Source organism: Oncorhynchus masou, chromosome 2, assembly GCF_036934945.1.
Source record: "Oncorhynchus masou masou isolate Uvic2021 chromosome 2, UVic_Omas_1.1, whole genome shotgun sequence".
NCBI lineage: Eukaryota > Metazoa > Chordata > Actinopteri > Salmoniformes > Salmonidae > Oncorhynchus > Oncorhynchus masou.
This window is the reverse complement of record NC_088213.1, coordinates 35,289,786-35,315,655: the sequence shown is the minus strand read 5'-3', so window position 1 is coordinate 35,315,655 and position 25,870 is coordinate 35,289,786. Positions and strand designations below refer to the sequence as shown.

Below are 25,870 nucleotides of genomic sequence, written 5' to 3'. Positions count from 1 at the left end.
CCACTCCATCCTCTAACTCTCCCTAACTCCACCACACCATCATCTAACTCTCCCTAACACCACCACTCCATCCTCTAACTCTCCCTAACACCACCACTCTGTCCTCTTACTCTCCCTAACACCACCACTCCATCCTCTAACTATCCGTAACACCACCACTCCATTCTCTAACTATCCATAACACCACCACTTCATCCTCTAACTCTCCCTAACACCACTACTCTATCCTCTAACTCTCCCTAACACCACCACTCCATCCTCTAACTCTCCCTAACACCACCACTCTATCCTCTTACTCTCCCTAACATCACCACTCCATCCTCTAACTCTCCCTAACACCACCACTCCATCCTCTAACTCTCCCTAACACCACCACTCCCTCCTCTAACTCTCCCTAACACCACCACTCCATCCTCTAACTCTCCCTAACACCACCACTCCATCCTCTAACTCCTCCCTAACACCACTACTCTATCCTCTAACTCTCCCTAACACCACCACTCCATCCTCTAACTCTCCCTAACACCACCACTCCATCCTCTAACTCTCCCTAACACCACTACTCTATCCTCTAACTCTCCCTAACACCACCAAACTGTCCTCTTACTCTCCCTTACACCACCACTCCATCTCTAACTCCACCCTCTAACTATCCGTAACACCACCACTTCATCCTTTAACTCTCCCTAACACCACTACTCTATCCTCTAACTCTCCCTAACACCACTACTCCATTCTCTAACTTCCCTAACACCACCACGCCATCATCTAACTCTCCCTAACACCACCACTCGATTCTCTAACTTCCCTAACACCACCATCCCATCCTCTAACTCTCCCTAACACCACCACTCCATCCTCTAACTCCCTAACACCACCACTCCATCCTCTAACTCTCCCTAACACCACCACTCCATCCTCTAACTATCCGTAACACCACCACTCCATCATCTAACTCTCCCTAACACCACTACTCCATTCTCTAACTTCCCTTACACCACCACGCCATCATCTAACTCTCCCTAACACCTTCACTTCATCCTCTAACACTCCCTAACTCCACCACCCTATCCTCTAACTCTCCCTAACACCATCACTCCATCCTTTAACTCTACCTAACACCACCACTCTATCCTCTAACTCTCCCTTACACCACAACTCCATTCTCTAACTTCCCTAACACCACCACGCCATCATCTAACTCTCCCTAACACCACTACTCCATTCTCTAACTTCCCTAACACCACCACGCCATCATCTAACTCTCCCTAACACCACCACTCCATTCTCTAACTTCCCTAACACCACCACGCCATCATCGAACTCTCCCTAACACCACCATCCCATCCTCTAACTCTCCCTAACACCTCCACTCCATCCTCTAACTCTCCCTAACTCCACCACCCTATCCTCTAACTCTCCCTAACACCACCACTCCATCCTCCAACTCTCCCTAACACCACCACTCCATCCTCTAACTCTCCCTAACACCACCACTCCATCCTCTAACTCTCCCTAACACCACTACTCCATCCTCTAACTCTCCCTAACACCACCAAACTGTCCTCTTACTCTCCCTAACACCACCACTCCATCCTCTAACTATCCGTAACACCACCACTCCATCCTCTAACTCTCCCTAACACCACCACTCCATCCTCTAACTCTCCCTAACACCACCACTCCATCCTCTAACTCTCCCTAACACCACTACTCTATCCTCTAACTCTCCCTAACACCACCACTCTGTCCTCTTACTCTCCCTTACACCACCACTCCATCCTCTAACTATCCCTAACACCACCACTCCATTCTCTAACTCTCCGTAACACCACCACTTCATCCTCTAACTCTCCCTAACACCACTACTCTATCCTCTAACTCTCCCTAACACCACTACTCCATTCTCTAACTTCCCTAACACCACCACGCCATCATCTAACTCTCCCTAACACCACCACTCGATTCTCTAACTTCCCTAACACCACCATCCCATCCTCTAACTCTCCCTAACACCACCACTCCATCCTCTAACTCTCCCTAACACCACCACTCCATCCTCTAACTATCCGTAACACCACCACTCCATCATCTAACTCTCCCTAACACCACTACTCCATTCTCTAACTTCCCTTACACCACCACGCCATCATCTAACTCTCCCTAACACCTTCACTTCATCCTCTAACACTCCCTAACTCCACCACCCTCCCTCTAACTCTCCCTAACACCATCACTCCATCCTTTAACTCTACCTAACACCACCACTCTATCCTCTAACTCTCCCTAACACCACCACTCCATTCTCTAACTTCCCTAACACCACCACGCCATCATCTAACTCTCCCTAACACCACTACTCCATTCTCTAACTTCCCTAACACCACCATGCCATCATCTAACTCTCCCTATCACCACTCCATTCTTTAACTTCCCTAACACCACCACGCCATCATCTAACTCTCCCTAACACCACCATCCCATCCTCTAACTCTCCCTAACACCACCACTCCATCCTCTAACTCTCCCTAACACCACCACTCCATCCTCTAACTCTCCCTAACACCACCACTCCATCCTCTCACTCTCCCTAACACCACCACTTCATCCTCTAACTCTCCCTAACACCACTACTCTATCCTCTAACTCTCCCTAACACCACCACTCCATCCTCTAACTCTCCCTAACACCACTACTCTATCCTCTTACTCTCCTAACATCACCACTCCATCCTCTAACTATCCGTAACACCACCACTCCATCATCTAACTCCCTAACACCACCACTCCCTCCTCTAACCCTCCCTAACACCACCACTCTATCCTCTAACCCTCCCTAACACCACCATCCCATCCTCTAACTCTCCCTAACACCTCCACTCCATCCTCTAACTCTCCCTAACTCCACCACCCTATCCTCTAACTCTCCCTAACACCACCACTCCATCCTCCAACTCTCCCTAACACCACCACTCCATCCTCTAACTCTCCCTAACTCCACCACTCCATCCTCTAACTCTCCCTAACACCACTATTCTATCCTCTAACTCTCCCTAACACCACCAAACTGTCCTCTTACTCTCCCTAACACCACCACTCCATCCTCTAACTATCCGTAACACCACCACTCCATCCTCTAACTCTCCCTAACACCACCACTCCATCCTCTAACTCTCCCTAAGACCACCACTCCATCCTCTAACTCTCCCTAACACCACTACTCTATCCTCTAACTCTCCCTAACACCACCACTCTGTCCTCTTACTCTCCCTTACACCACCACTCCATCCTCTAACTATCCGTAACACCACCACTCCATTCTCTAACTATCCGTAACACCACCACTTCATCCTCTAACTCTCCCTAACACCACTACTCTATCCTCTAACTCTCCCTAACACCACTACTCCATTCTCTAACTTCCCTAACACCACCACGCCATCATCTAACTCTCCCTAACACCACCACTCGATTCTCTAACTTCCCTAACACCACCATCCCATCCTCTAACTCTCCCCAACACCACCACTCCATCCTCTAACTCTCCCTAACACAACCACTCCATCCTCTAACTATCCGTAACACCACCACTCCATCATCTAACTCTCCCTAACACCACTACTCCATTCTCTAACTTCCCTTACACCACCACGCCATCATCTAACTCTCCCTAACACCTTCACTTCATCCTCTAACACTCCCTAACTCCACCACCCTATCCTCTAACTCTCCCTAACACCATCACTCCATCCTTTAACTCTACCTAACACCACCACTCTATCCTCTAACTCTCCCTAACACCACGACTCCATTCTCTAACTTCCCTAACACCACCACGCCATCATCTAACTCTCCCTAACACCACTACTCCATTCTCTAACTTCCCTAACACCACCACGCCATCATCTAACTCTCCCTAACACCACCACTCCATTCTCTAACTTCCCTAACACCACCACGCCATCATCGAACTCTCCCTAACACCACCATCCCATCCTCTAACTCTCCCTAACACCTCCACTCCATCCTCTAACTCTCATTAACACCACCACTCCATCCTCTAACTCTCCCTAACACCACCACTCCATCCTCTCACTCTCCCTAACACCACCACTTCATCCTCTAACTCTCCCTAACACCACTACTCTATCCTCTAACTCTCCCTAACACCACCACTCCATCCTCTAACTCTCCCTAACACCACTACTCTATCCTCTTACTCTCCTAACATCACCACTCCATCCTCTAACTATCCGTAACACCACCACTCCATCATCTAACTCCCTAACACCACCACTCCCTCCTCTAACTCTCCCTAACACCACTACTCCGTCATCTAACTCTCCCTAACACCACTACTCCATCATCTAACCCTCCCTAACACCACCACTCTATCCTCTAACCCTCCCTAACACCACCACTCCATCCTCTAACTCTCCCGAACACCACCACTCCATCCTCTAACTCTCCCGAACACCACTACTCTATCCTCTAACTCTCCCTAACACCACCACTCTGTCCTCTTACTCTCCCTTACACCACCACTCCATTCTCTAACTATCCGTAACACCACCACTTCATCCTCTAACTCTCCCTAACACCACTACTCTATCCTCTAACTCTCCCTAACACCACTACTCCATTCTCTAACTTCCCTAACACCACCACGCCATCATCTAACTCTCCCTAACACCACCACTCGATTCTCTAACTTCCCTAACACCACCATCCCATCCTCTAACTCTCCCTAACACCTCCACTCCATCCTCTAACTCTCCCTAACACCACCACTCCATCTTCTAACTCCCTAACACCACCACTCTATCCTCTAACTCTCCCTAACACCACCACTCCATCCTCTAACTCTCCCTAACACCACCACTCCATCCTCTAACTATCCGTAACACCACCACTCCATCATCTAACTCTCCCTAACACCACTACTCCATTCTCTAACTTCCCTTACACAACCACGCCATCATCTAACTCTCCCTAACACCTTCACTTCATCCTCTAACACTCCCTAACTCCACCACCCTATCCTCTAACTCTCCCTAACACCATCACTCCATCCTTTAACTCTACCTAACACCACCACTCTATCCTCTAACTCTCCCTTACACCACGACTCCATTCTCTAACTTCCCTAACACCACCACGCCATCATCTAACTCTCCCTAACACCACTACTCCATTCTCTAACTTCCCTAACACCACCACTTCATCCTCTAACTCTCCCTAACACCACCACTCCATTCTCTAACTTCCCTAACACCACCACGCCATCATCGAACTCTCCCTAACACCACCATCCCATCCTCTAACTCTCCCTAACACCTCCACTCCATCCTCTAACTCTCCCTAACTCCACCACCCTATCCTCTAACTCTCCCTAACACCACCACTCCATCCTCTAACTCTCCCTAACTCCACCACTCCATCCTCTAACTCTCCCTAACACCACTATTCTATCCTCTAACTCTCCCTAACACCACCAAACTGTACTCTTACTCTCCCTAACACCACCACTCCATCCTCTAACTATCCGTAACACCACCACTCCATCCTCTAACTCTCCCTAACACCACCACTCCATCCTCTAACTCTCCCTAACACCACTACTCTATCCTCTAACTCTCCCTAACACCACCACTCTGTCCTCTTACTCTCCCTTACACCACCACTCCATCCTCTAACTATCCGTAACACCACCACTCCATTCTCTAACTATCCGTAACACCACCACTTCATCCTCTAACTCTCCCTAACACCACTACTCTATCCTCTAACTCTCCCTAACACCACCACTCCATTCTCTAACTCTCCCTAATACCACTACTCTATCCTCTTACTCTCCTAACACCACCACTCCATCCTCTAACTATCCGTAACACCACCACTCCATCATCTAACTCCCTAACACCACCACTCCATCCTCTAACTCTCCCTAACACCACCACTCCATCCTCTCACTCTCCCTAACACCACCACTCCCTCCTCTAACTCTCCCTAACACCACTACTCCGTCATCTAACTCTCCCTAACACCACCACTCCATCCTCTAACCCTCCCTAACACCACCACTCTATCCTCTAACCCTCCTTAACACCACCACTCCATCCTATAACTCTCCCTTACACCACTACTCCGTCATCTAACTTCACTAACACCACCACTCCATCCTCTAACTCTCCCTAACACCACTACTCCATCCATCCAAGAGTGTTGCGGTTCTCCACCACCCTCCTCCTTCACTCCAAACAAACCAGCGGAGAAAACGAAAGGCTTCTAGACACATCATCTGGAACACCCCACGTCCCCCATCTGCCCGCCACAGCCCCCAGTCACTTTATCTTTAACCCTCCAGGCTCTAACCACAATTTGTCTTCTGTGCTCCCATTCAGACAATGCCCAGTTCCACCACTCACAGTACAGTATCCCTCAAACAGAACTATACTGAATGGTTTATATGGGATATGCATGGGATCCAGTGACAACTCATCTGTTGCTCTCATGAGTTAGTGTTCTCATAGTCATAGTGTTGCAGTCGGCCGTGGGATAAGACAACAATAGAACCGTGTTATCTCCAACTCATGGCCTGTAAGTGTTGACATTAGCGTGTCTGTGTGAAGGTTGTGTGGGTGTGGGCTGTGCAGCGTTACCCTTTGGTCCAGCGCCACAGTGTATTCTGGTGTATTCTGGTGTATATACAGTGCCTTGCGAAAGTATTCGGCCCCCTTGAACTTTGCGACCTTTTGCCACATTTCAGGCTTCAAACATAAAGATATAAAACTGTATTTTTTTTGGGAAGAATCAACAACAAGTGGGACACAATCATGAAGTGGAACGACATTTATTGGATATTTCAAACTTTTTTAACAAATGAAAAACTGAAAAATTGGGCGTGCAAAATTATTCAGCCCCCTTAAGTTAATACTTTGTAGCGCCACCTTTTGCTGTAATTACAGCTTTAAGTCGCTTGGGGTATGTCTCTATCAGTTTTGCACATCGAGAGACTGAAATATTTTCCCATTCCTCCTTGCAAAACAGCTCGAGATCAGTGAGGTTGGATGGAGAGCATTTGTGAACAGCAGTTTTCAGTTCTTTCCACAGATTCTCGATTGGATTCAGGTCTGGACTTTGACTTGGCCATTCTAACACCTGGATATGTTTATTTTTGAACCATTCCATTGTAGATTTTGCTTTATGTTTTGGATCATTGTCTTGTTGGAAGACAAATCTCCGTCCCAGTCTCAGGTCTTTTGCAGACTCCATCAGGTTTTCTTCCAGAATGGTCCTGTATTTGGCTCCATCCATCTTCCCATCAATTTTAACCATCTTCCCTGTCCCTGCTGAAGAAAAGCAGGCCCAAACCAGGATGCTGCCACCACCATGTTTGACAGTGGGTATGGTGTGTTCAGGGTGATGAGCTGTGTTGCTTTTACGCCAAACATAATGTTTTGCATTGTTGCCAAAAAGTTCAATTTTGGTTTCATCTGACCAGAGCACCTTCTTCCACATGTTTGGTGTGTCTCCCAGGTGGCTTGTGGCAAACTTTAAACAACACTTTTTATGGATATCTTTAAGAAATGGCTTTCTTCTTGCCACTCTTCCATAAAGGCCAGATTTGTGCAATACACGACTGATTGTTGTCCTATGGACAGAGTCTCCCACCTCAGCTGTAGATCTCTGCAGTTCATCCAGAGTGATCATGGGCCTCTTGGCTGCATCTCTGATCAGTCTTCTCCTTGTATGAGCTGAAAGTTTAGAGGGACGGCCAGGTCTTGGTAGATTTGCAGTGGTCTGATACTCCTTCCATTTCAATATTATCGCTTGCACAGTGCTCCTTGGGATGTTTAAAGCTTGGGAAATCTTTTTGTATCCAAATCCGGCTTTAAACTTCTTCACAACAGTATCTCGGACCTGCCTGGTGTGTTCCTTGTTCTTCATGATGCTCTCTGCGCTTTTAACGGACCTCTGAGACTATCACAGTGCAGGTGCATTTATATGGAGACTTGATTACACACAGGTGGATTGTATTTATCATCATTAGTCATTTAGGTCAACATTGGATCATTCAGAGATCCTCACTGAACTTCTGGAGAGAGTTTGCTGCACTGAAAGTAAAGGGGCTGAATAATTTTGCACGCCCAATTTTTCAGTTTTTGATTTGTTAAAAAAGTTTGAAATATCCAATAAATGTCGTTCCACTTCATGATTGTGTCCCACCTGTTGTTGATTCTTCACAAAAAAATACAGTTTTATATCTTTATGTTTGAAGCCTGAAATGAGGCAAAAGGTCGCAAAGTTCAAGGGGGCCGAATACTTTCGCAAGTACATGTGGAACTAGGAGTTTGACGATAGATGCATTACATCCCTCCACGTCGTTTAGTCTCTTGGCTATATTTGACTCATGATGTCTGGGCTCATGTCAACTGCTGTCTAGTGTTCCACGGCCTTGAGACTTTCAGCCATAGTTACCCTGACTGATGTGGGAGTGGGCGGCCCTGCACTGTGCTGCTCAGTGACAAACACACTGGTCCTGTCCTCATGCCCTATGTAGAAGAGACAGACCCAGTGCCCAGGGTCTACTGCAGTCTCCAGGAGACACAGCCAATACACCACTCATGGAAGGCTGCCCTCACTAAGCACAGAGCCTCTCTACATTGACCTTTGCCCCCACACTATTCATCTAGGGAAACAGGAAGATATTTGTTGTGTTTTATACAGTCAAAGGCTTTGAAGCTTCTTTTTTTTATACATGTCATACTCCTGGGAGAGATGGAACTGTGTTCAGGGGGCAAAGAGAGCCATGGGAGTTTTTATTCACAGCAGGCATTTTAAAAGCCCTTCTAATGTTGGGCTTGGCGCTGCTAAGCTTTTTCCTCTCTGGACTGTATCTTCAGAGGTTGTTTATTGATTTGAACTTCTAACCTTTTTACAGTACTTTATGTGTTTCTTGGACATGTTTTGTGTGTGGCTTTCAACAGCCAGTGTGTCTGGGGTGGGCTTGGCTGACCAGAACAGAGCAGCAGCATACTGGTCACGACGCTTGGATCTGGTCCTGAGGGGAGGAGTGGCAGTGGTAGTGGTTGGGGAGGTAGGAAGTGTAGAGCTGGGCAGGGCAGGGCAGGGCAAGTCATAGAAGGGTAAGGGTTGAAAAGAGAGAGGGATTGAGGAGAGGGAGGGACAGAGGGAGAGAGGGAGAGAGGATGTGTATAGAGCTGGGCAGGGCATGGCTGTAAGGGACAGAGGGAAGTGGGGAGGAAACAGGAAGCTCAGGGCAGCCAGAGAAGACCTCTCTCTGTGGGGTGATAGTGGGTGATGTAATGGCATTAATCTCCTCATGCCATCTGACAACCAGTGTGACTCTGTCATTGAAAAGTGCTAATTCTGCTGAACTGTGAGGGGGAACCAGGCATCTCCGGAGGCCAAGGCCCTGGATTAATTAGGCATGCTGGCATCAAACTCAAAGCTCACACATTCTCCTCTTCTTTACTAGAACAGAACAGAGCAAAGCACTGTTTGTGTTGTTTATCTGATGCTCCAGTGAGTCAGGACAAGAACTACAGGCCCATGAACACCACTCTGTCCCCTTTCCTCCTGGTAGTGATTGTAGTGGATGTCCCCAGGTGGCCACACTAACCCAGGTGTTTTCTCCTCTCTCTGCAGATGAACCGGCCCATCCAGGTGAAGCCAGCCGACAGCGAAGGACGAGGAGGTAATTAACCTTCTCCTGGTTGTCCCTTCCCTCTTTTCACTCCTACTCCCTCCTTCCCTCCCTCCCTTCACCCCTCCCTCCACCCCTCCACTCCTCTACCCCTCCCCTCCTCCACCCCTCCACCCCTCCACTCCTCCACCCCTCCACTCCTCTACCCCTCCACTCCTCCACCCCTCCACTCCTCTACCCTTCCACTCCTCCACCCCTCAACCCCTCCACTCCTCCGCACACCTTAATATTCTGCTCTCAGTAGGGACACACTGGGAGTTTGCAGAGTAGCCGTTAATATAGGTCACTCGCCTCTATTGACTTCCCATCTGTGCTGGCCGGACCAACAGAGAGGGGCTGTGTCAGGTTCACTGTCACTCTGAGAGGTTCAAAGTCGAGTGAGGAGCCGGAGGAGGAGAGGATGGGTGGGGACCTATTCCTCCTCACTGTCCTCAGAGTGACAGCTCAGCCTGGTTACAGATGAGAGCAACTAGAAGTTAACCCCCCCTTCCATGCACCTCCATGTCCTTCCTCTTCCCCCCTCCTCACCCCCACACAGCCACACTTCAGAGGTCCTGAATAGGCTTTACCAGTCAACACCAGGACAGTCATACCCATCCACTTTGTACTGCCAGGTCAATCGTACAACTCAGATTTGTTATTTTGACAGCATATAAAAGGGACAGAGGAGAGAGTGTAGTTAGTAGTCAGACATGTTTATAAATGAGCCGTGATTTTGGGTTTAGGCCTTTAACACCAAATCACAAAACAGAATTAAGGTTTTTACACAGAGCTGAAGAGCCACCCGCCAGCTTGGCCCAAGCCAGAATGACAGTGTGATTGACTAGATCATTCCAAAGCCATTTGTAACATTATAGGGGTTAATGCAGATTAAGCCAGTTACAGATTTACAAGTGGCATAATTACATCTAATTGACCCAGTGTGCGTCTACACTGTGAGGGTCAGATGCATTATATGTATCCCAGCCTTCTGAGTTACACCACAGCCAGCCAGGGTAAGATTAGACCCGGACTGAGCCAGTTTGGTGATTTACGTGGTCAAGATGTGTGAATCACCCGGCCCATTTCCCTGCTCCCTGACACACACTCACTCTCCTATTTAGAACTTTAATTAACGACCATCTAAAAACAGGCAAAGTCTGACGGACAAGACCTGGGCGGGAGCCAATCGGCATATTCACAGAGATAAATTGGATCTCTGCTTTAAGGGAGGGAGGATGGATGGGCACCGATATCAATTACTACTCTTTCTCTAGCCGGAGAGGAGAGGGGGAGAAAGAGGAAAAATACAGACCGAGTGAATGAAATACAGAGGGCGCTCTATGCCAGCCAGCCCAGTTCTGTTCTCTAGCTAGTCAGTCTGTCACAGGAACATTGTGTTGGGGACGACAGACAGAATATAGGACACGGCGTGGTGCAGAATGAAATGTGAGCACGACAACAGGCCAGGACCCAACAGAGATATCGAGCGTTAATGGCAACAGGAAGTCATCAGACAGGGCTTGACCCAACAGAGATATCGAGCGTTAATGGCAACAGGAAGTCATCAGACAGGGCTTGACCCAACAGAGATATTGAGCGTTAATGGCAACAGGAAGTCATCAGACAGGGCAGGCAGGTAAAGCGTAGCCTCAGCTGATAATGAAATTAGATTTACTATGAAGGCCTCGACTTCATAGTAGACAGCCCTGGGTAGGAAAGGGATTCATCTCTCCCTCTGTGTGTGTGTGTGTGTGTGTGTGTGTGTGTGTGTGTGTGTGTGTGTGTGTGTGTGTGTGTGTGTGTGTGTGTGTGTGTGTGTGTGTGTGTGTGTGTGTGTGTGTGTGTGTGTGTGTGTGTGTGTGTGTGTCTGTGTGTGTGTGTGTGTGTGTGTGTGTGTGTATGTGTTCACGTGCGTGTGTGTGTGTATGTGTTCACGTGCGTGTGTGTGTGTTCACGTGTGTGTGCATGCATGTGTGTCTCAGTCAGAGCAGATAGAGGGAGGCCAGCCCAACCAGGTAGACAGTATTCCCACCAGGGTATAGCTGCAGATTGGTTAGTAGTGGGACGTGCGCTTGCGCCGAGACTTCTGCCCCCATGGAATGGAGACATTTATCACATACAAGACATCAGCAATTATCTGTCATGAGGAGTCGCAAAGGTGTCTCGGTTACGTGCTTCTGCAGGCATTACGGCCCATTAGTGGGTTTAGAGACGCTCGTACACCCCCCTGCCTCCCTCTCCCTCCTTCCTGCCTCCCCCTCCCCCAGAGAGCTGTCCTCTCTCCAGGGATAGAGATGTGTCAGGAGCGCTAGTAAAAGTTTGGCACAGGAACTGACTGTGGGACCAGACAACACATAATCCTGCATATCTATTGGCCCATTGTGGATAGGAAAACGAATTCTCTGGGCCATCTATTAGAATGACTCATGGGTTATTTATTTCTCCTTTGCATTATCAAATAGAATAGGGGGATGGGATGCGAGGAGGCTTTTCAAACTTTAAATCTATTGTCACGTTGCTGCTCTGAGTCAACCAGCACTCCTCTCCAAGTCCATCTTTATCTCGTGTTACAACCCAGCCTTTATTTTCAACTTGATCAAGGCATGATTTCAATTGGGAGATATGGCGAGACAATTGAAGCAGGGTGCCTCTGCTCTTCTGCTATGTGGACAGTGCTTGAATAGAAAGGGTCTCATATCTCTACTTTAAACCCAAGCAATTTGCCTCAATCCAAACGGGGCTGGGTAAGTGGATAGAGAAGGGAGGGATAGAGCTAGTGATAGAGAGAGAGAGGGCTCCAGAGCAAGGCCCAGAGAGAAAAGGAGGGAGGGAGTGAGGGAGATGGAGAGCTGGGGTCGGCAGGATGAGAAGCTAACGGAGGGTGATGGGTTAGCTGAGCGAATCTCAGCACTAAATCATTTGGGAAGCACCCCTTCCTTATCTCCTCCTCTCCATCTAGGAATCTCTTCCCCCTGACCTTGTCTGCTGCTGTGTTTGAAGAAAAGATGAAGCCATGTTATCTATGATTGGAGATGGCCATTATCTAAACACAATCTGCAGGCTGCAGGTCCCACTCCTCCTGTAGCCATCCAGCCATGGCCACCGTAGTAGAATGGAGAGAGGACATGCTGATGAGGACAAGGATGGTGGATCAGTATCAAGCGCCCTCTCTCCCTCCCTTTATTAACTAGGAGAAGACATCATACCTCCCTCCTATTCTCTCATTACGCCTCACTAACACACACTCACTTCCATCTGCATTTACTTTTTAGTCCAATCTCCATGCTCTCTCTACAGCAGTGTTTCCCAGCTCCAGTTCTCCAGTACCCCGAACAGGACACATTTTTGTTGTAGTCCCGGACAAACTCACCTGATTTGACTCATTGAGGGCTTTATGATTAATTGACAAGTGAAATCAAGTGCGGTTGTCTGAAGCTACAACAGAAATGTGTCTGTTGGGGGTACTGGAGGACTGGAGCTGGGAAACACTGCTCTACAGTGTACAGTGCCTTGCAAAAGTATTCACCCCCTTTGGCATTTTTCCTATTTTGTTGTATTGTAATGTAAATATATTTTTATTTGGATTTCATGGAATGGACATACACAAAATAGTCCAAATTGGTGAAGTGAAATGAAAAAAATATGTTTAAAAAATATATTTAAAAAAAAACTGAAAAGTGGTGTGTGAATATGTATTCAGCCCCTTTGCTATGAAGCCCCTAAACAAGATCTGGTGCAACCAATTACCTTCAAAAGTCACATAATTAGTTAGATTGCACACGGGTGGACTTTATTTAAGTGTCATATGATCTGTCACATGATCTCAGAAAATATACACCTGTTCTGAAATGTCCCAGAGTCTGCAACACCACTCAGCAAGGGTTCACCAAGCAAGAGACACCATGAAGCCCAAGGAGCTCTCAAAACAGGTCAGCGACAAAGTTGTGGAGAAGTACAGATCAGGGTTGGGTTATAAAAATGTTTTTAAAACTTTGAACATCCCACGGAGCACCATTAAATTAAAAATAAAATGTGAAAGAATATGACACCACAACAAACCTGCCAAAAGAGGGCCGCCCACCAAAACTCATGGACCAGGCAAGGAGGGCATTATTCAGAGAGGCAACAAAGAGACCAAAGATAACCCCGAAGGAGCTGCAAAGCTCCACAGTGGAGATTGGAGTATCTGTCCATACGACCACTTTAAGCAATACACTCCACAGAGCTGGGCTTTACTGAAGAGTGGACAGAAAAAAAACATTGCTTAAAGAAAAAAAATACCAAACATGTTTGGTTTTACCACAAGGCATGTGGAAGACTCTCCAAACATATGGAAGAAGATACTCTGGTCAGATGAGACTAAAATTGAGCTTTTTGGCCATCAAGGAAAACGCTATGTCTGGTGCAAACCCAACACCTCGCATCACCCTGAGAACACCATCCCCACAGTGAAGCATGGTGGTGGCAGCATCATGCTGTGGGGATGTTTTTCATCGGCAGGGACTAGGAAACTGGTCAGAATTGAAGGAATGATGGATGGTGGTAAATACAGGGAAATTCTTGAGGGAAACCTGTTTCAGTCTTCCAGAGATTTGAGACTGGGACAGAGGTTCACCTTCCAGCAGGTCAATGATCCTGAGCATACTGTTAAAGCAACACTTGAGTGGTTTAAGGGGGAAAATTTAAATGTCTTGGAATGGCTTAGTCAAAGCCCAGACCTCAATCCAATTGAGAATCTGTGTTATGACTTAAAGATTGCTGTACACCAGGAGGAATCCATCAAACTTGAAGGAGCTGGAGCAGTTTTTCCTTGAAGAATGGGAAGAAATCCCAGTGGCTAAATGTTCCAAGCTTATAGAGACATACCCCAAGAGACTTGCAGCTGTAATTGCTGCAAAAGGTGTCTCTACAATGTATTGACTTTGGGGAGGTGAATAGTTATGTACACTCAAGTTTTCTGTTTTTTTTGTCTTATCTCTTGTTTTGTTTTTCAAAATAATAAATATTTTCAATCCTCAAAGTGGTAGGCATGTTGTGTAAATCAAATGATATAAACCCTCCAAAAAAATCTATTTTAATTCCAGGTTGTAAGGCAACAAAATGGGAAAAATGCCAACGGGGGTGAATACTTTCGCAAGCCACTGTATGTTCATCTTTTGTAATAGAAGAAACACACCAGACCGATGGATGGCTAAAAGACAGCTAAATGTCTCATTCTAATAGATGGCCCAGATAATTAGTTTTCCTATCCACAATGGGCCAATAGATCTGCAGGATTATGCACCATCTGGTCCCACAATGGTGGGACTCTAATGTTACATATTCAGGCAGACACAGACCTAATGGTGGGACTCTAATGCTACATATTCAGGCAGACACAGACCTAATGGTGGGACTCTAATGCTACATTATCAGGCAGACACAGACCTAATGGTGGGACTCTAATGCTACATTATCAGGCAGACACATACAAAATGGTGAGAAAATCTAGCATTAGAGTCCCACCATTCTGAATGCTTTCTTCCTGATAATGTAGAATTAGAGTCCTACCATTCTGTATCTGTCTACCTGATCATGTAGAATTTGAATCCCACCATTCTGTATGTGTCTACCTGATAATGTAGCATTAGAGTCCCAACATTATGTATGCATCTTCCTGATAATGTAACATTATAGTTCCTCCATTCTGTATTTTTCTACATGATAATGTAGCATTCGAGTCTCTGTGTATCTTTACATAGATGCAGTTTGACTAGAGCGTGTATCAAGGTTCGTAGTTTCTGTCTGGGTTATACTCGGCCCTACGGCATCCTGAGGAGTTATCCTTTTTTTTTGCTCTGTGGTCGTCCTTGCCTGGGCGCTTCCTCTTCTCAGCGCGCGTCTCTGAAGGATGACCCCAGTCTGGGAGGTGAGAGATTGACAGGACCTCAAGCTCTTGTGCAGTGTGCTGTCATGCCCCACCCAGCAGATAGGGAAGAGTGAGGGCTGATGTGTGGCTGTTGCAGCAGGCTGCCAGGCCGCTGGGGAGGGGCTGTCTGGAGGCACCTCAACACCCACTGAGGACCGTGCTCCACTTTACATGCAAATGAAGCCAAAAGATTTCTCTCCGCCTCTGGACACGAAACATGCAAAACTTTGAAAAGTCAGAAAGAGCCCGGCAGGGCGGCACACAACCAGTTTGTCAGAGGTGCAGGGAACACAGTGTAGTAGCTCAAGGTTGGCTGGGCATTAAATTAAATTGCTTTGTTACAGCACCTGTATGATAGGGCCATGTTATGAGAAAACATACACCCAAATTGTATAAGAAAAAATAAATGGAGTTTAAATATTTGGAAAGAAATTGGAACAGGCAGTTTCACCACATTTCTTGCGTTGTTCTATGATCGTTTTTGAAAGTCGCAACGAAAGGCCCTCCTTGTGCTTCTGAGTAAATGAAAGTGAAATTCCTTGCAATACGAGTTATGCATTTACAAACAAGGGGCCTGGATCCTGTCGTCACTCCTCCTGCGGGAGGTAGCCTAGTAGTTAGTGCATTGGTCCAGTAACTGTAAGGTTGCTGGATCGGATCTCTGAAAAAATCTATTGTTCTGCCCCTGAACGAGGAAGTTAACCCACTCTTCCCAGGGAGGCTGTCATTGTAAATGTAAATAAGAATTGGTTCTTAACTGACTTGCCTAGTTAAATAAAGGTTTAAGAAATTAAATGTAAAAAAATGCCTGATACGGTGACAATTTGAATATTCCTTCCCTTCTGATGATTATATTTACTGCCTCACTATGTTGAATAATCTTCTGGCATTTATCACATTAGGCCTATCAGTTAAGAGACTATGGGTCAGTCAGATGTATCTTCATCAGCATTACAGCAGGCCAGGCTGAATCTGGGGAGGGAGCTTGGGAGGGAGCTGGAGATGGAGCTGGGTGTGGAGCTGGGGATGGAGCTGGGGACTTTATATAGAGCTGGGGTATAGGGCTGAGGAGCAAGGCTGGAGCTGGGGATGGAGCTGGGGCTGGAGCTGGGGACTTTATATAGAGCTGGGGTATATGGCTGATGAGCAAGGCTGGAGCTGGGACTGGAGCTGGGGGCTTTATATAGAGCTGGGGTATAGGGCTGGAGCTGGAGCTGGGATTGGAGCTGGGGAGGGAGCTGGAGATGGAGCTGGGTATGGAGCTGGGGGCTTTATATAGAGCTGGGGTATAGGGCTGAGGAGCAGGGCTGCAGCTGGGAATGGAGCTGGTGCTGAGAATGGAGCTGTGGCTGGGGAGCTGGGGTAATGGAGCTGGTGCTGAGAATGGAGCTGTGGCTGGGGACGATGGAGAGCTGGGGTATGGGGCTGAGGAGCAGGGCTGGAGCTGGGAATGGAGCTGGGGCTGAGAATGGAGCTGTGGCTGGGGACGATGGAGAGCTGGGGTATAGGGCTGAGGAGCAGGGCTGGAGCTGAGGAGGGAGCTGGACCTGGGACTAGAGCTGGGGTTGGGGCTGAAGCTTGGGGCTTTATATAGAACTGGGGTATAGGGCTGGAGCGGAAGCTGAAGATGAAGCTGGAGTTGGAGCTGGGGTTGCAGTAGACCAGCAGGGCTACAGTACTGGGGGCTGTATATAGGGCTGGGGTATGGGGCTGAGGAATGTGGCTGAGGAGTAGGGCTGGGGTTAGGCTATAGAGTGGGGTCTGATCCCACCATGGCAGAGCCTTGCAGGCAGCAGCCGTGTGCCATGCAGCGTCAGGTCCAATAATGAGCCATCAGCACCATAACCCATCTGATGTGTTGCCTGAAACATTACTATGTGCTTGAAATGAACCCAGAGGCCTAGCAGGAAGCTTTGATCGTTTGGTGCAGCTGTCCATGCTTTCAGAGCACAGCACACACATACGGTCAGGGTGAGCAGCACGCTTTACGTGATATAGCAATGAGGCATTCAAAAAACATGTCAACCACTAACACTTTAGTCTAGCATGAGACTAATTGTTTCTAGGGTGGCATTTATTTGCAACCAGAAGGAAAAACTTTAGCTAAATAGGTTTCTCAACAGCTCATTCCCCACCCTGTGTGTGTGTGTGTGAGAGAGAGAGAGAGAGAGAGAGAGAGAGAGAGAGAGGAGAGTGCGTGCAGAGAGTACGTGCGTGCAGAGAGAGAGAGAATACCAAGCCAGACACACTGCACACTACAACAAAAGTAGTACTTTAATCCAGAGAGAGAAGCATCAATCTTGACAGCATATGGCATCTGTGCAAAATCCATTAATTTTTAATACACCGGGCGCTGAAATGAAAAGGCTTCCTGAGACAAGCGATTGTCAGATGTCAGTTGTGTTTTGATAACTTTGGATGCTTCTGCCTTCACAGACTGGACTATTTGCATTCCTGAAATGGGGCCATCTCAGACTGGACATGCCATCTCAGACTGGACATGCCATCTCAGACTGGACATGCCATCTCAGACTGGACATGCCATCTCAGACTGGACATGCCATCTCAGACTGGACATGTCATCTCAGACTGGACATGCCATCTCAGACTGGACATGCCATCTCAGACTGGACATGCACATCTCAGACATCTCAGACTGGACATGCCATCTCAGACTGGACATGCCATCTCAGACTGGACATGCCATCTCAGACTGGACATGCCATCTCAGACTGGACATGCCATCTCAGACTGGACATGCCATCTCAGACTGGACATGCCATCTCAGACTGGACATGCCATCTCAGACTGGACATGCCATCACAGACTGGACATGCCATCACAGACTGGACATGCCATCACAGACTGACACAGCCCTATATCCCACACAATTACACCTACCTTCAGTCAAGCAATGAACAGCTGTGGAGAGAGAGACGAGTGGAGGATAGTATGTGTGTGTGTGTGTGTGTGTGTGTGTGTGTGTGTGTGTGTGTGTGTGTGTGTGTGTGTGTGTGTGTGTGTGTGTGTGTGTGTGTGTGTGTGTGTGTGTGTGTGTGTGTGTGTGTGTGTGTGTGTGTGTGTGTGCGTGCGTGCAGTCAGTTGGACACTGTAGCACACAAACCTAGCTATCCATCTCTCTCCCTCTCTCTTTCTCTGTTTCTCATGCAGACACTCATGTTTAATGTTACGCATTGGGGAGGAAGGACCATGTCGATTGCATGGGTGGCTACTGAGTGAAACCTCATTCACAGTACAGATCACCTGTTATAGCAGGGCTCCTGTTCTATCAGGGCTCATTTATAGACAGGGGTAAGAGGGGCTAGGATCTCTCTGTGATAGATAAGTATGGAGGAGAGGGGTCAGACAGACAGTCGGGTCAAGTATCCATGTCAGTTAAATCCTAAGTGTTCTGCATAGTGAAGCATTCACTGGATGTAAATGCAGGATTGTACTTTAACAGTATTCTCATTGATTTTCCCCTCCACACACACTTTTATGAAGAACTCTCTCAGTCTGTTCTGGAGGCTAGACATGTCGTTATGCAGAGGAGTGAGCATCGCTGGTTATTTATTCATAATCATAAATGCACTTTAAAAGCCTCCGAGTGGCCATAAGAGTAGAGGAACCTTGCAGATCCAATATCGCGCTGCTTTGGAGACAGGTGCAAAATGGACTAATTAATAGCGATTCATACTCTGGCCAGGGTGTGCAGTGCGGTGGGCCGGCCGGCTCGGCGAGAGGAGAGGAGAAGAGTGCTTAGGTCAGGCAATGAAAAGATATCGGCTCCAAATTCAATCTTCTCACTCCGGCCGTTCCTCCCTCCCAGAGGAGGGCTCAGAAGAGCTCTCACTCCCCTGTAACGCTTTTGCCGGGTGTAATTTATTTCTTCAGTCTGCATGTTTGAAAAGTTCATTACCTCACTCATGGCTAGTTAATTAGCCTTGTAATGCTATCATTAGACCACCTCAGGCCCCAGTTGGAAATTAGTCTTTGTCCCAAAACATTAAGATGCCACAGGAGGCCTGTAAAAGTGCACTTCTACCATTAAGGCCTGATAGTGACACCCCAATGAAACGTCTGATGACAGAAAGAAAGAGAGACAGTCCGAATGGAGTCAGGTGTGTTCTGGGATCCACTCAAGTCTCACCTTTTGTCTCATCTCTGATGCTCTGACTTATTCCAGACAAACACCTGTCCTGAACTGCTCTGTGAGCTGAAAGCTGTGAATGCATCCCAGCTGAGACCCATATCCTGTCCTCTCCTGGTTTATTTTGTGGTCAGCTCTTTTTTTTCTTCTTTCTTAAAAAAAACAACTATTTAACTAGGCAAATCAGTTAAGAACAAATTATTATTTACGATGACGGCCTACTCAAAAGGCAAAAGGCCTCCTGCGGGGACGGGGGCTGGGATTAAAAATAAAATAAATTAAATTAAATATAGGACAAAACACACATGACTACAAGAGAGACAACACAACACTACATAAAGAGAGACCTAAGACAACAACATAGCATGGCAGCACCACATGACAACACAGCATGGTAGCAACACAACATGACAACGACATGGTAACAACACAACAAGGCAGCAGCACAACATGGTAGCACCACAAAACAGAGTACACACATTAAAGGGCACAGACAACAGCACAAAGGTAGAGACAACAATACATTACGCAAAGCAGCCACAACTGTCAGTAAGCGTGTCCATGTTTGAGTCTTTGAATGAAGAGATGGAGACAAAACGGTCCAGTTTGAGTGTTTGTTACAGCTCGTTCCATTTGCTAGCTGCAGCAAACTGAAAAGACAAGCAACCCAGGGGTGTGTGTGCTTAAGGGAACTTTAACGGAATGTAACTGGCAGAATGGGTGTTGTATGTGGAGGATGAGGGCTGCAGTAGATGGGGGGAGGGGGGAGTGAGGCCTAAGAGGGTTTTATAAATAAGCATCAACCAGTGGGTCTTGCGACGGGTATACAGAGATGACCAGATTACAGAGGAGTATAGAGTGCAGTGATATGTCCTATAAGGAGCATTGGTGGCACATCTGATGACCGAATGGTAAAGAACATCTAGCCGCTCGAGAGCACCCTTACCTGCCGATCTATAAATGAAGTCTCCGTAATCTAGCATGTGTAGGATGGTCATCTGATTCACGGTTAGTTTGGCAGCTGGGGTGAAAGAGGAGCGATTACGATAGAGGAAACCAAGTCTAGATTTCACTTTAGCCTGCAGCTTTGATATGTGCTGAGAGAAGGACAGTGCACCGTCTAGCCATACTCCCAAGTACTTGTATGATGTGATTACCTCAAGCTCTAAACCCTCAGAGGTAGTAATCACACCTGTGGGGGGAGGGACATTCTTCTTACCAAACCACATGACCTTTGTTTTGGAGGTGTTCAGAATAAGGTTAAGGGCAGATAAAAGCTTGTTGGACACTAAGAAAGCTTTGTTGTAACACAAAACCCAGGGAGGGGCCAGCTGAGTATAAGACTGTATCATCTGTGTATATCATCTAGTCCCCATTCAGCCAGTCCCCATGACCACACACTGTGTACCCTGTTCTCCTCTGGCCTATCAGGCCAAGGACCGATAGAGGAGCTTTAATGAGTAGAGAGATGGTGTGTGTGACGGTGACGTGTGAGGCGTGACTGCTGTAGATGAATGTGTAGGAGCAGGAGAATGTATGAGGCCAGTTATTACAGCAGATGGTCATGTAGGAGTGAGAGGCTGGGGCCATGGTCATGACGTTTGAAGTTTGAGGCTGGGTCCATGCGAGGCGGGGTCTGTGTGAGGCTGGGCCAGTGTGTCAATCAAATTATTGGTCACATACACATGGTTAGCAGATGTTATTGCGACTGTAGCGAAATGCTTGTGCTTCTAGTTGCGACAGTGCAGCAATATCTAACATGTAATCGAACAATTCCGCAACAACTACCTAGTACACACTACCTAATACACTCCCTGTATGGCTGGGTCAGTGGGAGGCTGGGTCTGTGTGAGGCGTGATCAGATGAGTGTGATCGTGACTAGCAACAGGGCTTCCACTTTAAGATGAAGCTCTGACACTGCCAGCCATAGTAAGAGCGGCATGCCGTCGGGCAGGCCGGCAGGGCATGCTGATTATGCATGTGCTCATTTGTGTGTTGAAGCGGGAAGCAGCCAGGCACGTGTCTTATTTGAACTTTACAGGAATGTAACAGGATCTGAGGTTCCCCTAGCTTTATTTTTAGACCAACTGTGTCTAATGGTACCTGGCAGGTACAGGAGATGTCACATCTGTCCAGGGCCAGGTGATGCTCTCGCCCTTCGCCTTCCCCCCACCGCTCCCTCCCCAACGCGGTCAAATGACTCACGCTGAAGATCAACAGTGTCATTTCCAATAAACTCGTCTTCCTCTCCCTGCCACGTTCCATCAGTTCTGGGGATGGGTTCTTGCTAGTAGCCATTCCATTCCACAACACAGTCGAATAGGAAATGCATAATGTAGAAGAAGGTAAAGAAGATGAATGTTCTGTCTAATGCCAGGGGAGATTAATTAGAAAAATCCTCCCTTCTGACGTGCCGGATCTGGAGGTATAGAAGCCATACATTGTAGTCACAGCGCCCCCGTCTGGCCAGCGGGACTGGCCGTGTCAAAGCAGGCTAGGGAGGGGAGAGTATAGGTCAACACAGGATACAGCTGTACAACACATAACTCAGGCAACACTATACACTATACACTGTATACTATATACACTACTATGTTATACTGGAGCTCTTATCTTCATGTATTACTGCTGCTTGACAGTAACAGCACTCCAAACAACATCTGTATCAAACATCACCCAGACACTACAGGCAGCTCTATCTACTAGAATAGCTCAGTGGAGACAGGATTATGTCTTCCTCCCAGGGAAACCACACAACAACAACAACAACAACAGAACACCAGTGTGCCTGATGACGACGGGGAGTGTTTTGAGTTTCCTGCTGAGGTGATCCTCACAGACTCAGCAGAACGGTGCCATCAGCTGTAGCATTTGTTTGTGTTCTCTCTCCTTCTTTCTTTCCCTCCTCTCCTCCTCTCCCCCGGTTTCCCTCCAGAAGACAGGAAGCTGTTTGTGGGGATGCTTGGGAAGCAGCAGAGCGAGGAGGACGTCCGGCGGCTCTTTGAGACCTTCGGCCAGATCGAGGAGTGCACCGTCCTGAGAGGGCCTGATGGGGCCAGTAAGGGTCAGCGTCTGCCCACACACCTCACTTCCTCTTTTCCTCTCCACTCCCTCTCGCTCTTCTTACCTGTCTCCTTCCCGCTGTCTCTTGCTCTATACTCCCCTCTTTCTCCCCCTCTCTTCTCTCTCTCTCACACACTCGCTCCCTCTATTCCCCCTTTCTATCTCTACTCTCTCTCCTTCTCCTCCTCCCTCTCCCTGTATATTCCCTCACTTCACCTGTCCCCTTCCCACTCTCATCCACTCACTAGCTCACCCTCCTCTTCTCCCCTGGCCTTACCTTCCCCTTACCGTTCTGTATATCCTGTCCATTCCACTTCTTTCTCTCACCTTCTCCTTATACCTCCCCTACACATACAGCATCACACCTCCTTCCTCTCACCTATCTATCTTTTCTATCCACACCTCTCTCTCTTCACTCCCTCCTTCTCCAGCTTTCCCTTTGTAGTCCCCATTCCTCACACCATTCACTTTCCCTAGACTCGTACTCAACAAACACATTGCAAACACCTCCTCCTCTTCCCTCCAACTCCCTTCCTCCTCCTCTTCCTGTTATCAGAAAGGCGGTGGGGTGTAATTATGTTTGTTTCCCACATCCCTGTCATCCCTCCCTAGAGACGTTTGTCGACGATAATGTCCTACTGTAAATAAATCAGTCTTTCCCTGGCTTTTACCCCTGCCACTCACAACAAAAACAGTCGAGCAGTATTCACCAAAACACAACAACTGCACAGCCGCTATGAAGTCCATTGAATCATAACAAAGTGAAAGATGGCTATTGATGTTTGATTCAAGGTTTGTTCATGCCCAGCAGTGTGTCTTCCTCCTATCGTTTGATGGGTCTGTCTCATAGACCACAAGCCATGTTATTTCCTCTGATAAGCAACAAGCTTTGGGGTGCACTCTCTCTATCTCCCACCTACCTACCTACCTACCTACCTACCTACCTACCTAATTACCTTCCTACCTACCTACCTACCTACCGATCCTACCTACCTCTCTCTCTCTCTCTCTCTCTCTCTCTCTCTCTCTCTCTCTCTCTCTCTGTCTCTGTCTCTGTCTCTGTCTCTCTCTCTCTCGCCTCCTATATGAAATAGATTATTGAGAAAGTGGGAGGTTTGATAATGTGCCGCTTCCAAGTACATTCAAGAGAAAGGCTGCCTATATTGAGCCATGTGACTATCGGTGTGTACATCTGCTCCGCTCTCTGTTGATCCGGGCTCTATTGTTCTGCGTTCCCCAAAGGCCTGCTCCCTGCTCCCGCTCCCCGGGCCGCTCCTGCTGCCTGCATGGCTCTGATTGACAGCCCACAAAATGAAATAAGCCCAGTGCTGTGTGCTCCTGCTGGGTCAGACGGGAACCAAGGAGCTCCCTCGTTCACTCTTTCTCTCTTTCACTCATTTGCCAGCCACTGTAGCGCTCCTCTCTTCTCTCGATACTACTGACTATACCTTTCTCATCACCAGTTTCACATCACCAGCTCTTTTCTTCATCTTGCTTTATGTCTCTCTCATTGTTGTGCTAAGATCTGTAGTTGTGTACCATAGGTGTTGTCTGTTACTTACAGACGGTCCCTGTTGTTTGGCCTCCAGGTGACTGAGAGAAGGGTTTGACTGACTGCTCCGACCAGAGCCAGTTGTGCAACAATCCCATGACATCGTTAAGGAGACAGTGGCAGCAAATCATTATGGCAACCACAGTACCACTAGACATGGTCCCATCAGTCAAATGAAACAGATCTTGAAATTGACAGTGCTCTCTATTCCATTATGGAGCCTTTGTCCCCTGTTGATGTAAATGTATGCCACTCGGAGGCTTTCAGCGTCTTTTCAACCCAATAAAAAGGCCAAGATGTTTGACATCCATCTTTGTATGGCAGCCCTGCTCAAAGTACTCTCAAAGTGAAACACTTGCTGCCAGAGTTGAATGGAGCGAGGAATTGTCAGGAATAACAGAGAGATGGTTTTTAGGTCTATAATTAAGTTGTGTTATAAATGTCATCCATTCTGCCTGATGGAATTCCTGCATACATATTATTTTCCTTGGGAATTCAAAAGGCAACACAGAACCTCCAGCTATCTTGAAAGTAATGCAGTCTTTTTTTTATTTTTTAAATTCTCAACCATCACATTCAAAAAAACCTTGACTGACTGTGCACTATAATTTATGAGTCTAGCTTCACTTCCAATTTTTTGAGAACTTCATGCTCCGGGTCCTAAACCTATCCAGGCTTTTTTTCTAGGTCAGGGAAAGCAAGTCTACACACACATGCCGCTACGTTCGCTGCCTCAGTCAGTGGGGGGTGTTGAGAGCCCCACATGTTTAAATACATGTTGTTTGCCAATCGCAGTGATTCTCCAGTCGGGACACCAGGGCTTAATCACTGCCAGGGCCAGCCTTGTTAGCTAGGTGGATGTTGGGGATGGAGGTTGACAACCAACAGTATACCATCTCGGACCTGGAAACGAAAGCTGGGCTCTTTGAGTTTCCAGAACAAACCCTCCCTTATTATTTCCACTACAAAGGTTAAACGTTTTTGTTCCCTCAAACAGAGGCGTGCAATCAAACGTTCCCCCAGACGGCTGCTGCCTCCCTCCCTCGCTCCAGTTTGAGGAAAAAGGGACCTTTGGCTTCCAAAGCAGAGGGGAGTGCCAGAGAAGGGAGAGCAAGGGGGCCACGGTGAAATCAAAGCCCTTTGTGACTTGTCTACCAATCACTTTTTAGTCATGTCTCCTGCCTTTATATAGCATCTGGTCTGAACACATGCTAACTTACCCACGCTGCCGAGTTCCCATTTACGTTTAGAAAACATTATATTACATTAGAATCACATTTTCACATGTCTACATACAACATTGATCATGTTGATGGAGCACAGATTGCCAAGGTGACAGGGGGAATTGTTTATATGCAGCCAGTGTATGTAACTCCATTCATGGCCACATTTGATTTGGTTGAGGAAATGATTCATTTGTCTACACAGGGATGCTGGATGGCTGTTTTAGAATGCCTAAGTGAATGGGCCAGTGTTTCTCTTGGG

At 47.4% G+C, this 25,870-nt stretch overlaps 1 protein-coding gene across 3 annotated transcripts in view; it reads left to right on the top strand.

Annotated features, from left to right (window-relative positions):
* The window catches only part of LOC135503940 (CUGBP Elav-like family member 4), a 211,859-nt gene that overhangs the window by 139,637 nt on the left and 46,352 nt on the right, over nucleotides 1-25,870 (top strand). For all 3 annotated transcript variants that reach the window (XM_064922148.1, XM_064922156.1, XM_064922143.1), the window contains 2 exons: nucleotides 9,672-9,720; nucleotides 22,706-22,834. In XM_064922148.1, coding sequence (XP_064778220.1) covers nucleotides 9,672-9,720; nucleotides 22,706-22,834 — 178 coding nt within the window. The remainder of the gene's footprint in view (nucleotides 1-9,671; nucleotides 9,721-22,705; nucleotides 22,835-25,870) is intronic.